Consider the following 15,952-nt stretch of genomic DNA (forward strand, 5'->3'; position numbering starts at 1 on the left):
TTGAGATTAGAAACATGACTGCTTTCTTCTTGTCCAGCAGGTTCTGGTGCCATAGGAGGTTTCTGATGCTGGTTAGAAATGGGACAGCTTGTTGAGGTGGGATGGGAGAGGACCATGCAGCATGGATTCCCCACTAGATCCTGGCAGGAGGGTGGCATGGCAGTTTGCTGGCCCAAATTTTTTTTACCATGCCCAGTAATACAACCTAGCAACTGTGATGTGTAGCTCTTTAGCATAGAAAATTAGTACAACAAAGCAGTATGAAATCTGGGAGGGGAAGGCAATTTTATTATGTGAAACTACTAAGCAAGTTGTTTTTTCACACTCAAGCCTTTGTACTCAGAAACATCTAGGCCTAGTGTGACTTGTGTGATGTGCAGAGGACAAGGGACAATGGCTATTGAACCCTCACCACGTCTCTTGGGTTCTCTTGACTGGTGACAATAAGCTAATTTTTGAGTAGGCCTTTTATATTCTTTAGGATTTATTTCTTGCTGTTATCTACCTGTTGCTCTAACAGGAAAAGGGATAGTGTGGCCCATGTGCTGAAACTGTGTTGGTGGAGCATAGGGTCTTCCCGTCTGAGTTGTTTGAGCTGCAATTTTTGTTGGTGCACAGGCATCTGGGCATGGCAGAAACTCGATGAACTGAAAATGGTGGCCATCGTTATCAATGCAGACCATTCTTTTAATCCTTGTTCTGCTGTTTTCTCTGGAGCTTTACCTCCTTTTCTCTCTCTCTGTCTCTCTCATATCTCCGTTTGACGAGAGGTCAGGGTTGCTGCCACTGCCTGAAGCCCTGGCAGTGCAGACCTGACCCGTTCCTGGCAGCTTGGCCGAGGAGAGTGTCCTGCAGCACTGCCAGGGCACGGCCTGGGGTCTGATGGCAACGTTGCTCGCTGCGGGAAGCCCGAGCATGACGGCCCGAAGGCAGTGTGTCTTGTCCCCATTGCTTCCTCTTGCGTTTGTGCCTACCTCTGCCGCATGTTTTTTGCAAGGAAACGATGATAAAAGGAAGGAGGAAACGTGCGGTTCTGCCTTTGGTGCAGCAATGCTGACAGGAATGACAGGAATTGGAGAGAAAGATGTACTTAATATTTTACATTTCATATGCTTTAGCTTTTCTATTGTCCTTTCTTTGCCTATGTCTGGTTGGAAGATTTCACCATTGCAAAAGGATTGTGCCAGGGAGGATCTGATATGAAATCCTCACCACCTCTGTTGGTTTCCCATTGGGAACAGGAGTGGAGATGAAAGCAACTTCTCACTGTATCTGGGCCTAACCCCCATCCCACCTCCCAGCTTCCTTCCTCACTGTCTTTCAGACATCAGCTGTGGGGCTGATTTTTTGGTGAGACTGAGGTAAAGTTTCCGTCCTCTCCGGGGCTCACCTGCCTGTGGCGGCTCGCTCAGCCACCGCATAGGGATGGCGCCGCGAAGAGGCCGACGCCATGGTTCCCGCGGAGGAGGCGCCTCCGCCTTCCGCGTGCGATGCCTTCGAGGGATGGCCGCAGGAGACGAGGTCGCCCGCGGGCCGCCGAGCCGGGCTGGTGGACCTCGGCACCTTCACGCGTTTGGGAGCGCGGGTTTTCCTGCTTGCCGCGCATCACCCCTCCTTGAGGAGGGGGCAGAGCGGGAGATATTTCTGTAGGCACGGCTGTGCCGGGGCTAGAAAGAAGAAGTGCTTGGGCAAGCTATGGGAGGAGGGGACAGGGGCACGAGGGCTGTGCTGGCACGTCCCACAGCTGCCTCCGGGTGACACAACGTATTTTCACCTTCTGGCAGCTGTCATTAGGCAAGGAGACGATGGAGGTTTTGACCCTGAAAATGAACTTCAGGAGGATTTTCCTAGTCAACTGCTTGCTGCTTTTATTTCCCAGTGTAAAATGTGAGTCTGTGTCATTATTATTATGATTTTTTTTTTTGCCTTTTCTGCCTACTTCTGTTAACATTGTATTTACAGGCTTTTAAAACTTGGTAGAATGTTACTGGTAACAAACTGGCTCCGCTTCCCCAATGGGTAAAGTATTTGGAGACTTTTGGGTTATTGCTGTTATTACTTGATTTAGCTTTCAGCTGGGGGGGGAGGGCAGGACCTGAGTTTTCCTATTCCCATTATAATAATCATCTGCAAACAGTTCTGGTTTTAAGTTAATGAGCCTTAATTTGACACATGTATAATGAGAAATGTCGGCACGCCATTTTCTCTCTGCCCTCGAGGTAGCTTGTAGTGCATTTGAGATCTAGTTCGCGGTGCAATGTGTAGAGTCATTATCTCATGTAATTTCCTTTTCTTATCAAAGATGAGCAAATCTGTTGAAAATGCAAATTGTATTCTTCCATAAATATTAAGAGAAAGAGCAGTACATCCTGGCAGAGATAAGTGGAGTTGAAGGAGTCTGGATTGTGAAAAACAGTAAGAAAATATGTATTAGTTGTATATCTTGTGCATTATTGCACTCGTTATTTTTTAAAATATTAATCTAAAAACTTAATTAAGGTGTTAACTCACAGATTGGAGAAGGTTATAAAAGATGAAGACAATACAATTGCTTGTAGATTTTATTTCCTTTCATGCAACTGTAGATCATGTGTATGGCTTTTTAATGCTTTTTTTTTCCTCCAGAACAAAATGAATAGATAAATAAGGAATTTATTTTTGTACTTGATATATCTAAACATCCTATCTAGCAAAAACAAAGATTATTCACTTGAATAGAACAACTTACTTCGAATATATACAAAATCTTAAAGCGGAAGACTTCATTACTTTTGTGAAGTTATTATTGGAGCCTTTCCTTTTATCTCTATACCTGTGAATGATACGATTTTTCTTGTGACTGCAAGGGGCTCCATGCTACTGGTTCTGATCTTGCTGCCCCTCGAAGAGCATTTCAGTTGCCACTAGCAGAAATGCTGTTCCTTTAGCTAAACAGATTTTTAGTATCATGTATGTGAGATCTTCAGCTTTCTGTCAGCAAGGCTATGGAGATTCATTAAACAGCCAGAGATATGGCTAGATGATCTGCCCATAGAGATGCCACTGAATTTTCCCTGAAAGTTTTTTTTTGTTGACTTGCAAATGATTTTATCTGTTATATGAAGAACTCCTTCAACTAGCTCTAAATATTGGTGGGTGACTCTGAGCAGAAACAAGCATCAGAATTTAAATATTTGAATATAATCTGAAGTGTCAGCGGTGCAAAGGATCGCTGCTTTCCAGATTGTTTGATAGTTTGATTTCAGAATATTTCACTAGACATGTCAAATACCCTGTATGAAATGTGATAGTGAAGTAATAACCTCTTCTTAGCCTGGTGGGCGAATTGCTGGGAGCACTTCAGTGTAATTTTCTTGCTGCAGAGGCACAATATTTTAGTTCTTTGATTATCTCTAATACTGTTAGTTTCATGAAGTAGCAACTGGGTTTCAGTTTCCCCTCTGTGATGTATTTTATCATTGTCCTGGGCACAATGAATAAAGGATTATATTTTATGTTGAAGGATTGTAATAAAATGTATAGACTCTTGTTTTGGAGGGGAGGTAGTGCTTAAAAGATGTAAAACTAGGGCAGAATCCTCTCTACCTGATGTGAAGAGGAATGCCATCCTACGTATCAGCTTTATCCTATAAATTGAAGAGAAAGTAATACAGAAAATGGCAAATGAAGTAAGTTCTGATTCTAAATGTATGTTCAGTTATTAAAGAGCATATTTAATCTGGCACTTGTAAGCACTTCTCCATCCCTTTCTGCAAATTTTCCACCTGCTGTCATGATGGAGGCAGTGCCTTACTTGAAGTGTGCACGCAGAAGTCCCTGAGGGCTCTTTACGGTCACCGCAGAGGTGAGAGTGCCTTGCAAAGGCTGTGAAGCAGCGCTGGGTGTAGATGGGTGCGAGGCCCAGGCACAGCGTGAGGAGTATGTGATCTCTATTGCTAATCATATAATTGATGTTTAGCAGCCTTGGTTTTCTTACTACTATCACCTTCAACAGCACACAGTAAGTGCTACCAAGTCCTGGTAGTGCCTTAGTAAAGTAGGTTACTCTTAGCTATTTTGCAGAAGGCATTTATGATCAAAGGAGACCTGCAAAGAAAAGATGGGTGGTTTTTGTTTTTTGGGGTTTTTTTTTGCCTTTACTTGTCTCCAAATATAACCAATGCCTGCTGACTTCAAAGGCTGCAGTTAGCTGTTCGTTTCTCCTTCCCTTACTTCCTCTCGTGACTCTGTGTTAGAGATAACAGCTGCAAATACTCTGAGGGTGCAGGGTGCTGGGGATCATTCAGAAGCGGGCACTGCAGGCTACCAGTGCTGGGTCTTCATCCAGTGCAGTGTCTCATGCTCACTTACAGCTTGACATGGGCAAATTTTTGAGGCCACTATTATTACTGCTGCCATCACTATTATTACTGCTCCTTCTATCCAGGGCCACCATATTGTCACATATGAGCACTCTGATTGTCAGCAGTATCCAGTGCAAAACACACTGAAGAGACCTGATTTTCAGAAAGGGTTAAGTTCAGAGTTAAGTCTGTGGGCAGCTGTGAATCGAGGCATCTAAAACCCGTACAAGTAAGTCAGCCAGAATATAAAGCCAGCTTCTGAAAATTAGGCCCTTAACTTCTTGATTTCTCAGAATAGAGTGCTGACATTTAACTAATTAAGAATCAAGAGAAGCTTTGGAGCATGAGACAAAGACAGCCTCAGCAATGAAGAGAAGCTTAGGGAACTCAGAGCAGAAAATACAATGTTTTGGGTCACTACTGCTGCTGACGGATGCAGCAGCAGGGGCTGTTAGAAGTGCATTGATGAGGCTGGTTGTGCTTCCCTTTGAAGGTGCTGTCACCAAATGGATTTATGTGGCAGTGAATGACTCGGTGGTTCTTAGTGTTGCTGCTGCTGGGAGCATACATGAAGTAACGTGGTTAAGAGACAAGAAATTACTTCAGATAAAAGATGGGAAAATCAAATATTACGTTAACAAGGACGAATGCAGATGTAAGATACTCCTGAATGGGACTCTGCAAATCCAGCAGCTGATGAAAAGTGACGGCGGAAAGTACGCAGTCCTTGTTTATGACCGGGATGGGAAGCTTAAGGCAGAAGAGGATATAATGCTCATTGTTCAGGGTGAGTCTTTGCTCTTCTCGTATCACTCCTAGCCACAGCTGAATAAGGCTTGGTGTTCATGCTGTCTCATACAGCCTTTCCTACTCATCCCACCCCTCTTTCTGTTTTAGGGGAAACTGTTGTAAGATGTACCTCTTTTGTCCCTCTGCTGGCAGCAGTCTGCTTTTCCTTTCTTCCCTTCTATTGCTACTCTTGATTCCCTCTTGCACCTCTTTTCTGCCTGGCTCCTCTCTTTATCAGCTATCAGATTTCCGAGTATGCCCAAGGAAACAGCCACAAACACCTGTGTGTTCATTGGCAATGTGGGTATGGGCACACTGCAGTGCGGCATGCAGTGCTGGGACTGCTCAGGGTGCTGACTCCTGAGCTGAAGCAATGCCACAGGAAAAAGGCTACATTGCTTCCAGCAACATCTTGCACAGCCTACTCATGTCTGCTGCTGCTGCGCTGTGTGCTTGCCTCAATGTGGGCTTCTGATGCCATTTTGTTAGCACTGAGTTATGCCTTTTGACTCATAGCTGCTGATTCAGAAAACCTTGTGTTGTATCTGCCAGCTCAATAGGGAGGTCTCTTGAGCGCAGGTGGCACTAGAGATACTTGTATTTAGGCAATAGGATTGCACTCATAATTTTTTCTCTACCATGCAAAATATCCAAGAGTCACCCCCTGCCTCAAGATACACCAGAAAAGGCAAGGAGTTGTATGTGCAGGGGGAGGAGACTCTTGCATCCCATCCTGGGATAGCATAATACAGCGAATGCAAAGACCATGCTGTTTAAGGTGTGCTTAAGCACATGCCCAGAGAGTCTGGCTGCACTGATTCAAAGTATGAAAGTACCGAGGCACCATTCCTGTGCTGTACCTTGTCCTCAGAGACTGGAAAAGTAGCATCTCAAAACTTTGGGAATGAGGAGGGAGGATAGGCTTGGATATTCTGTCCCTTTGTAATTGCTACCACCTTTGAAGACCACTAAGCTACAGTGTAGGGTGGGGTTTTTTGCAGCCAGAGGATGATTTAACCCCCACCTTCCTCAGCCCACTTTCACATCTCTGCCAAACCACACTGAGTCCATGGACACCAGCAGGCAGCTCTGAAACAATGTTTTGGTGAGGCAGCAGCAAAGACGGTTGGAATGATTTTAGCACCGTTTCTCTGTAGGGGGAGGCCCCATAGCTAATGAACTATTGAGAAGTGAGGGTTTCTCACTGCTGGGAACTATTGTTACAAGCTGTCGGCAGATTCAGGAAGCCATCAGGGGCCTGATTCTACTTAACTCATGCTTGACTCGTTTGGGTGTTCTGGGTTCAATTTTGGGTTAAGGAAATAGACTGTATCCTAGCTATGTGATGCAATTGTTTATCTACTGTATGGTGGGGAGACCCGCCCCCAACATCCATTATGTAGTTTTGAAAGTAAAACCCTTCAGAAACTTTGAGGTGCTAAGGTCATCTGTCAGCCAAATTATACTTTATTATTACAGCTGGAAAAAGAGTTGTTCTTAGAAATAATAATATAACTGATGACATCATCACACAACTCCATCATCAGGAGCTGAACCCTCATGCGCAGTGTTTCATGTTAGGAGGTTCTCCTAAAAGACAGAGCTTGCAGAAGAGGAATGGGCTTAAGGAGGAAAGGGAGTTTGCAGACATCACAGTGTAAACCCAGACTTACTTCAAACAGCCCTTCCTGGCTTTAAAATGTATGTTCCCCATAGCTTACAATACATATACCTAGAGATATTTTTTCCATCTGATGTTCCTGACAGTTGACCCTGGCTGGAGAAAGTCCTGCAGGGCTTTTCTGTTTCATGCAGTATCACCAGTGATAGAGAATCTGCAACTGGAAAGTAGCAAAGTATTTGCAAGACATAGAAAGAAGATGTAAATTAGTTCTTTCATATCATCATTGAGACCTAAGAGGCTTTTGTTTTGTGTTTTCTATTGTGTTCTGTTCTGATGGGTTTTCATGCTGTGGTTGTCATTCTGACTGAAGGTCTTTAGGGATACCTTAAGCGTTGTAAGTAGCTGCATGTCCATCTACCCGAAGGACATGGCAGATAAGGGCTGACTGCGCCAAAACCGTGGAACCAGAGTTGCAGAGGACTGTGGCTCCAAGTCCTCAGTCTGCCGCCTCCTCCTGAAAACACAGCTTTCTCCCCTACCCTCTGCTGGCTGGCTGGGAGCCAGGCTGAGCCTGAAAATAACCCAGCTATTTTGGTGCTGCCCTGCTTTTCCAAAACACTGTTGGACTGTTTCTAGATCTCAGTAAAGCCAAGCAGAGTGCTGCTGTGGAGCATATGCCTACCTGAGCTGTGCTCACTCACACATTTCCACAGCCCCCTCTGTTTTGTGGTCTAGGCATGTCCATAGCTCATGGCATGCACACGCATGCCAAAGGGCATAGAGAGGACTGGTTCTATTGTGTGCCACAAAATAGACTTACATTTCTTCCTCCACTTATGCCATGCTCTCCTTTGCATGAGGATCTCTCTCTGTCTCTTGGGAAGGGAACAAATACTGTCTTCTCACTCTCCTGCTTACTCACAGCTGTGTCCCTCTGTGTATCTCTAGAAATACTGGAACAGCTGATGTGAAGCCATTCCTGGCTGCTGCTGTCAGAAGCATGTTGGCCGTGGTGTTGGAGCTGGCCAAGCAGATGGCCCTCACACCCTCACCAGTCACGTGGATGGCATGGTGGTAGTGATAGTTATATGCAAAGTGAGCAGCTTTGCGGCTGCCTGTAGCTTCTCACCCCTGTCTCCATTGCAACGATCTTTTCTCCTTCCCCATCTTGCCCCAAATTAATGAAATATGCTATAGCAGCACCTGATCTTCAAATTGCACTTTATACAGCTAACTGACTGGAGTGTAAAGGCCTTATGATGTGAACTACAGATACTTCTATTCAGAAACCAGATTGGGGATAAAACTCAGTTTGTAAATTGAGATAATACCAACCTGAAAATGGATTCAGGTGGAGTGCTGATGCTCCTGCTGACATAACCCCCTTTAAAAAAAAAAAAAAAAAAAAAAAAAAACAAAACAACAACAAAAAAAAAAAAAACAAAAAACACCCAACAGAGCAGTGATAAGGGAATAGAGAGAGAGAAAGGAGGAGTTAAGAAGTATATTAGGCTAAATACTGTATTTTCTTTATTACTACCATGTTACCTTCCCAGTGAAGGCCTAATATGTTCCTCATTCTTCTCTGGCTTCGTTCAATGGTATTACTTTTTCATTGCTTATTGATGGCTGATTCTCTGTTCTGCTTAATAACGGAGCTTTTCAAGAGGAGAAACCTCTCAGATATGCCTATCCCTTCTTTTCTTTTTTTCAGAACCTGTCCCTCAGCCAAACCTTCGTGTTGACTGTATTAATAAATCCGTATTGGTGACATGTGAGGGGAAGCAGAAGACTGAGGACCATATGTTTATGATAGAGGTGATGCAAGATAAAATCAAAAAAATCCAAAAGAACGCGACAAAGGTGGAATTTCATACACGTTATTCTGGGACATTCAGATGTGTGTTGAAGAACCAAGTCAGTGAAAAAACAGCTGAGAAGAAAATCAAGTGTTCAGGTAGAAAATCTATTTTTGCCTGAATCTCCTAACACTGATCCACAAAGTCTGATGTAGTTGCATGTATCTGTAAGATTGTTTCAGATTCCAGGAGCAAGGATGTTTCCCAGCACTGTGAATCTAAGGATGCTGTTGTTACTGGCAGGTGATGCTATTGCGGTATCCCAGATGCACATTGTGCACTCTGCTTGGCATTTCTCAGCCTCTTTGCACCTTTGCCCTCCCCACTTCGCTGCTGCCTGTCCTACCACTACCCTTGTGGCATCTCCATGCCAACGCAGGGGTGGAGGGATGAAAGGTGGGCTGTACTCCCCCTCATCCCTGCAGCTGATGGAGTTTGTTTCCCTTCTGGTGGCAGAGTGCCACCACTGGTGGTGACCCATGGTCAGGGGGGGCTGGGGTCGCTGGAACAGGGTGAGATTTGGCTGGGGGTAAGAGCCCTGTGGGTGGCAGGGAGGCCCCAGGCACTCTGTGACGCTGCTTCCACATGGAAAGGAGATCTCTGAGGGGAAACCACAGCTTGCCAGAGAGATCAAGCTGGTCGGGGGATTAGGGAACAAGAGAATCTTGCTCACCCCATTGGGTTCACCCTGCCTTTCATCACTACTGACCAAGAGGTATGCTGACAGACTCAAATGGTGTCAGCCATCAGTAGTGATAAAGCAACAAAGTAATGGAGAAACTGGGGAGGTAGGCATGTGTTTTAATGGCACACAATAGTTTGCAAGAGACTGAAAGAACTTTCCCCTCATTTTTATCCTTCTTTATTCCTTTAAAACCAGCAGTACTTTTCAAAGGATTAGAACTAAAGAGATGACTTTAGTAAGGTAGAATAAAACTATCTGAGTAGAGAAAGTACCAGGATATAAATTAACAGCTCATTTTTTGTAAATGTGGATTGGGATTGTCTTCAATGAATATAAAACCATGGTATTGATGTCAGGGGATTTGCACTTCAGTTACACTCTCATAGGGTGAAAATCAGTTGCACATGGTTTTATTTTTCTCCTTTTCACACTAATACCTGTAAAGGTGATGGGCAACTACAACTCCATGTGGGTGTGGGTGGATGCTTTCATATAGGGAACTTGGACTATCTATCTTGCTTATCCAGGTCTTACTGAAGTGATGCCAAGGTCTGCTGCTGCTGACCAAAGGACAAACAGCTAATGCATGGGGTGGCCCCCACTCTCCTGCAGCCTGAGCCTCCTAAAGGATCCCCTGACACCTAATAAAGACTAAAAAGTGTTTTCCACTGTACGAGCTGCCTGCCCAGATGGGCTGCACCACCACAGTGGTGCTGGTGTTGGAAAGGGGCTGGGGTAAGAGGGAGCAAGATGTGGTATGGACTTTGGGGCCAGGCATAAAAGCATGCTACTGGATTAGATTCACTGAAGGCAGGGAAAATTAGCCTAGTTACATTGCTTTAATAAGGTCATGCTGCCTGAAGCTGGCTTGTGCCTAGGCAGCCCTGGGCATGAGCAGGGCAAGTTTAGGCTTGCATTGCTGGTGCAGGCAGGTGTGATCCTTCAGCTAGATATTTTGATTTAACTGGTCACCCTTAAGATGGAGTAGCCAAATCTCCTTGTTTTTGTTTGTTTTTGCACAGGGTGAGTTGGATGGAAGAGTTTATTTTCTCTCAAATTACTAACAGTAAAATGTTTGTCACATTGGTTTTTTAGGTACAAATACAGCATGTGTCAAACCATGAGAAAACGCTGAAACCACATAACAGTACCCTTCTTACTTAAACTAAAAACCTCACAGATGTTTTAGTATAGGGATAGGATGTTACACAGCTCCACAGTAGATTAAAAATCACTCAGGTTTCAGCCAAACCTCCTTCCCACCCTACTGCCCTCCTTGAACATTTTTACAGAAGCAGGCCTGCCTACTTTAGAAGCCAGTCAGGAAATAATAATAATGGAAAATCAGTAAAGTATCTTTTATCTGAGAATCTTAGAGTGCTTTGAGAAGTGGAGTCAATGAGTGTCACAGCACTTAGGGGGAGCTGAAGCCCTTGGGATAGTGGTGTAAGCACTGTTTTTAAAATTAAAATGTCTTAACTGGTATAAGCACTGTTCTTAAAGTTAAAATGTCTGCCCACCTTTGCCAGCCCTTCTTGAGCCAAGCCTCACAGTGGCGAGGCCGACCTGCATGTAGCCATGGGGCCGACCTTCTGTACTGGGCTGAGTCCAACCCTGATGCCCTCGGGCAGAAGAGCTGTGGGACAGGAGGGAGGGCTGTTGGTGTACCCACTGCTGGTGCCCTTGGCTACTGCCTTACTTTTCCTCTATCCAGGCAGAATTAGACAAAATCCAGCAGTATTTATTCTAAACTTCTCCCACCTTGCCTTTCAGTGGGAGTTTGGACTAAGGAATGCGAAACACCTGTTAGAAATTTGTCTGTAGTAGAAATCCCATCTTAGAAGAGAATAAGTATCCTGAATTTGAGGCCAATCACATTAAATTTTGACCCTCAGTGAGCAAGGCACACTCCAGAGACAATTCAGCTCAGCTGAATTTTCATGTAAGTGTAACTATGAGTGAATCTGAGTGGACTCATAGCTAACTGGGAGGAACAGGCACTTTAAGGGCAAAATAGATCTCAGTTCAGCCCTAATAGCTAAAATAAGTGAGAAGAGTCAGATCATTGAGGGGCCTCATTTCTCTCTGTTTACTCCAAAGAGAAGCCCAGGCAGGTGCTGGCCTCTGTAGTGCTGATACATCAACTTTGGTGTCATAACCCTTGCCCTACACATGCTTGCCCAGTGAATATTAAACATAGTGCCAGTGGTTTATCCTCCTTACAAACTTTGTCTGTCAAGGAGCAAAGGAAGGTGCACTTCTGTTGGATTCAGCTCTTTCGTTGCTCCACAGTGCCCATTCTCAAGCATGAGCACCAAATCCTGGCAGGATAACCCAAAGGGAACTTGACATAGGAAGGCTAGAATCCAGCAAGCCTTATCTGGCCAAAATAAAGAACACTCATAAATCTTTGCTCACTAGACAAACTGAACTCTCATGTTGAATCTGTGAGATATTTGGTTACGTTTGTTTTTTCTTCTTTGTTATTTTAAATTTGCATACGGCCAAAAATTGGAAAGGAAGTGCCAAAATGATACGAGGCAAGCTGGTCTGAGTGTTTCCAGCTCAATAGGAAGTACTTACAAAATGTTTAATTCTGTTAGATGCTGAGCACTGTCTAGATGCTTGTTGTCCTTGTAAGGGTTCAGAGACATATCAAGAAGTTTTTGTGCTGTTCTATGAAGTGTCTTTGTGTTTGTCCATTGTTGGCAGGAAAAGAGCAATTGGAGTAATTTAAATAAGATGTGCTGGCACAAATGAATGCTCTGGTTTCAATTTTCTGTAGAACTTGAATCCAGTTGGGAGAACTCAAATTCTCCACAGTGAGGGCCAGTAATTTTCTGTCATGTATGGAGAAAGGGCAAAGATGGCAAACGCACCTGGGCTGCGTTTATAGTTGATGGGGAAGAATACAGAATTCTAGTAGCTATTTGTCTGATTTTAGGATGAGTCACACCATGAAATTGTCTAATGTAGATGTTATGCAAGTTCGGATGACTAACTCAGATGTAGACCAACCTCTGTATCAGGTCAGATGACTCTAACTCCTGGAGTCTGGCCTCCTTGTTTCTAGTCTAAACATTTCCACCAGTTTTCTGTGTCCATAGGCCAATTATTTGACATTTTTGCCTCTTAAGTTTCCTCAGGTCTTGATATCAGTGGGTCAGATGGCTATTGCATCTAATTTACTTCTTTACAAAAGTGTTCTCGCTATTTTGTTAAAAAAAAAAAAAAGAAAAGAAAGCATTACTTAACAAAAATATAATCATGTGATCATACATATATTCTCTCAGAAGATCAGGCCTGAACCACAGGCTTAGTCTTGCAGTGATTTGTTTTCCCCTCTAACATCCTCTTTCACTCTCTTAACTAGGCCAGCTGGACCTTTATCTCATCTTAAGCATAGTAGGAGGCGTAATCTTTGTCGTCTTCATGATTTTGCTTATTTATTGTATCAGGAAGAAGAGAACAGAAAGGCTTGAAGAAGATGGTAAGTCTCTGAGAGCTTTATGTTGTTATCCAGCCACCTAAAATCTTAGAGCTTGCCACTGACAGCATGCCTGTGGGCAGGAGCATACTATCTGCCTTTGTGTGAGCGAGAGCTCAGTTTGGCATGTGGCGAGTCCCAGAAGATCAGCTGCCATTGTCAGTCTTGGTTTCTGACATACACTTTGCATAAAAGACTTTTTTGTTTTTGAGTCCTTTTGTTTACCCATAACGGAAGAATGATTCCTCTGAGGCTTGGCCCCAGCCATGTGCCATGAACATCCACAGGACTAAACTTAAGATCAGGTATTCTGTCAGCCGATTTTTTCATTAAGTTTATGTAGTGTAAAAGTGAGGTCTCTGAAATCACTAGGTTAAGTAAGTAGGGGGGAAGGGGCAAGAAAGGCTCAGTTTTTCCATGAGTTTCCTCAGGCATCTCATACAGCCTGTCCTCTCTAAAAAAACAAAGTTATTAGAGACCCATCAATGACAGAGGTCTAACATGGAGCACTTTAAAGAGATCAGGTTTTCAGAATGGGCAGAACCTTCATTTGTTGACTGAAATTCAGGCTTCTTTGAGACCATAGAAAATACTTGGTCAAAGCCTTCTCTCAGTGTGGCCTTTTTGATGGAGAGGGTAGCTTGAATTATAACCCAAGCATTGCCCATCCCGGTTAGTGTGGACAGACAGACTTAAACCAGAGGATACTGAACTGTGGTTCAAGGTGAGTTGGCCAACCCACCTGGAAGGGGAGCCTAAAACAAGAGGGAGGTTGTCCTACAGCCAGGCAGGCAGCTTGGCGTTGAAGGCTTGTTTTCAAGTCCCCCTACCCTCACACTGTGCTAGGCTTCCTGTGTGGTCTTAAATAACAGTTAATCTCTCTGTGAGTCTACAAAATGGAGTCAAAAGCTCCTTTTCACACCACAACAGTGTTATCAAGATAAACAGGATAAAGTCTGAAAGAAACTCTGGCTGCTATCTCAAAGGTGCTATGATCAGGCTGGCAGCTAGGGTGAGCATAACCTATTCCCTGGCTGAGCGGGAGTGCAATCTCTCTCCATCTGTGCACAGGTCACCCTCTGGGTCCTCTCACTTACCCTGTAAGCTAAGACCAGGAAAAATAGACAAGTGCTTTGCCTGTCCTTCAGGAGAGCTCACTACAGTGCAACCACACGATATCATCTCAGAAAGCTTGGCCTAGCTTGTAAGCACAATGCTAGTGTGAACGTAGCTGAGCATTATTTACTTTACAGCTGTTCCTGTTCTTATTTGACTGAGATAAATTACTCCCTTTAACTGTGCAGTGATAGCATATTCTTAATTCTGGAGTCTGGCTTCAGCAAGACACAAGAAGCACAGAAGTGTGGGAAAATGAGAAGTTAAGAGTGTGACCAGTTTGTTTGTTCAGTGTGTGTTGAAGGTCATTTCAATGTCCCAAATGGTAAATTCCTCAATCCCTAAACTAAGATGACTGACATTTCATAAATGATGAGTTAGTAGTCAAAAATCAGTTGACATGAATTTACTTCTTCTACATGAGGGGAAATTAATGCTGGCAAAATGTAGGAACTCAGTTTTACAAGTGCCTGGAAATTTTCAGGGCCATCACAGCATAAATAGTGGCAGGGCACAGTTGCTCCCTGCCACGTGTTGCTCCCTGCAGGTGCATCTCACTTTCTCTTCAGTGAGCCATTTCCAATAGACGAGAGAGCAGCTCAGGCTGGGGATCTCTGGTGACAAATGGGACATCCCCAGCAGAGCCAGGTCTCCCAGAATGGAGAGGGCAAAGCTGCCCCAAATGCCCCCACATGGCTTGACCTCAGCTTGGCAGCCAAAAAGCTCTCAGATGTGCCTGATGGGAATGAGCAACACTGACTTTGGTTATTCTACTGGGCAATGCTGACTTTTGTTGGTCCACTGGAGTGACAGGGCTACCTGAGACTGACAGTGGCCTTCCAGACAAGACCAACGTTTGACCTTTTAATTTTTTTCCTTAGGCCAACACTTTTTCCCAGTTGCTCACTATAAATGAAAGTACTGTCTTCTGATAAGACTTGAATCTTTGCCTGATTACTTGAGCCTTCTATCATTCTTCTGCTGTCATTGCAGATGAGGAGAGAATGAAGCAAATTCGCCAAGTGGACACAGAAATGATGGTCCGGGAGCTCCCTCAGCCTCCATCCAACCCTCCCGTGAAGCAGCCGCGTGTGCAGCAGAGGCCTCTGCCACAGCCACAGATGCAGCAGCAAGCAGTGCCCCCACGGCCCAGGCCACGCACTCAGCAGCAAACTCCAAACCGCACAAGGGAAAGACCTTAAATGGCTGCCCTGGGCATGATGGAGGACTCTTCGCACCATGATTCACTGGAAAAAGAAAGTTTCTAAAGTCAGCAACCCCTCCTGCCCTAGGCTTGCATAATGCTTAGCTATGAAATGGCGGCTTTGGTTGCAGAAAACTAGAGAGTGCATCAAATGACTCCAGGTGGAGGAGATTCATAGTGATGGAGGTTCATACCTTTGGCTATTTTTCTTCAAGTGACTCCAGGCTAGGGTATGGAGCACTGAGCCTTGAAATCTGTGTCTTTCTATAATTCACTTGTTTTTATTGCACCTCATTGTCTTCCTGTTTTTTGGATGGATTATATCAAGAAGGATCTAAAGCTCTAGTGAGACAACATGGGCTTATTGCTCTTATGTGGTTTTGTCATGTGTTTGTCTTTTCTGCTTCCACACATTCAGACAGCCCTCTGGCTTCAGCATCAAATCCATGATCTCCTGGACAGAAAAATAATTGTATGTAATTAAACACTTGTTTAGCCTCTGCATGTGTGTGGGAAGAAAAGCAAGTGGGAAAGGAGTAAGTTGTTCAGTTTCTTTGCCATTCATCCAATGATGAGGAACAGTGATAAGCTCCTCATGTATAACCAGGTGATTATAGACAATTACTGAGAGATCTCTCCTTCTCAGAGGGACAGGTATGTGGCTGGACTGCAATAAATACTTCTGCACCACTTTCCGTGTGCTGGATGAACCCTGCTTGTTCATTTTGTTTTTGGAAATGTCCATAAATTCCTCTTTTGGGGAGCTGAGGAGCCAAGAGAAGAAAGACCTCTTCAGAGCAAAATCTGAATGGATAAACTAGCCTATCTGGTGTGAAAGACGGCAC

At 44.2% G+C, this 15,952-nt stretch overlaps 1 protein-coding gene across 1 annotated transcript; it reads left to right on the plus strand.

The window, feature by feature from the left end:
- Positions 1–1,817: 1,817 nt before the first annotated feature.
- On the plus strand, positions 1,818–15,450 carry CD2 (CD2 molecule). Its single transcript, XM_062572802.1, has 5 exons — positions 1,818–1,887; positions 4,837–5,130; positions 8,471–8,713; positions 12,674–12,790; positions 14,897–15,450. The coding sequence occupies exons 1-5, from the start codon at positions 1,827–1,829 to the stop codon at positions 15,103–15,105; spliced, it is 924 nt and encodes a 307-aa protein (XP_062428786.1). The 5' UTR covers positions 1,818–1,826; the 3' UTR covers positions 15,106–15,450.
- The last annotated feature ends 502 nt before the right edge of the window (positions 15,451–15,952 follow it).

This window comes from Rhea pennata, chromosome 1 (genome assembly GCF_028389875.1).
Source record: "Rhea pennata isolate bPtePen1 chromosome 1, bPtePen1.pri, whole genome shotgun sequence".
In the NCBI taxonomy this organism is placed as follows: domain Eukaryota; kingdom Metazoa; phylum Chordata; class Aves; order Rheiformes; family Rheidae; genus Rhea; species Rhea pennata.

What these genes read in the sequence shown, in the direction of transcription:
- CD2 (XM_062572802.1), top strand. Translation starts at nt 1,827, where the DNA reads ATGAACTTCAGGAGGATTTTCCTAGTCAACTGCTTGCTGCTTTTATTT. An exon ending in TTTATTTCCCAGTGTAAAAT is followed by an intron (nt 1,888 to 4,836) that starts GTGAGTCTGTGT and finishes TTCCCTTTGAAG; the next exon opens with GTGCTGTCACCAAATGGATT. An exon ending in AGAAAGGCTTGAAGAAGATG is followed by an intron (nt 12,791 to 14,896) that starts GTAAGTCTCTGA and finishes CTGTCATTGCAG; the next exon opens with ATGAGGAGAGAATGAAGCAA.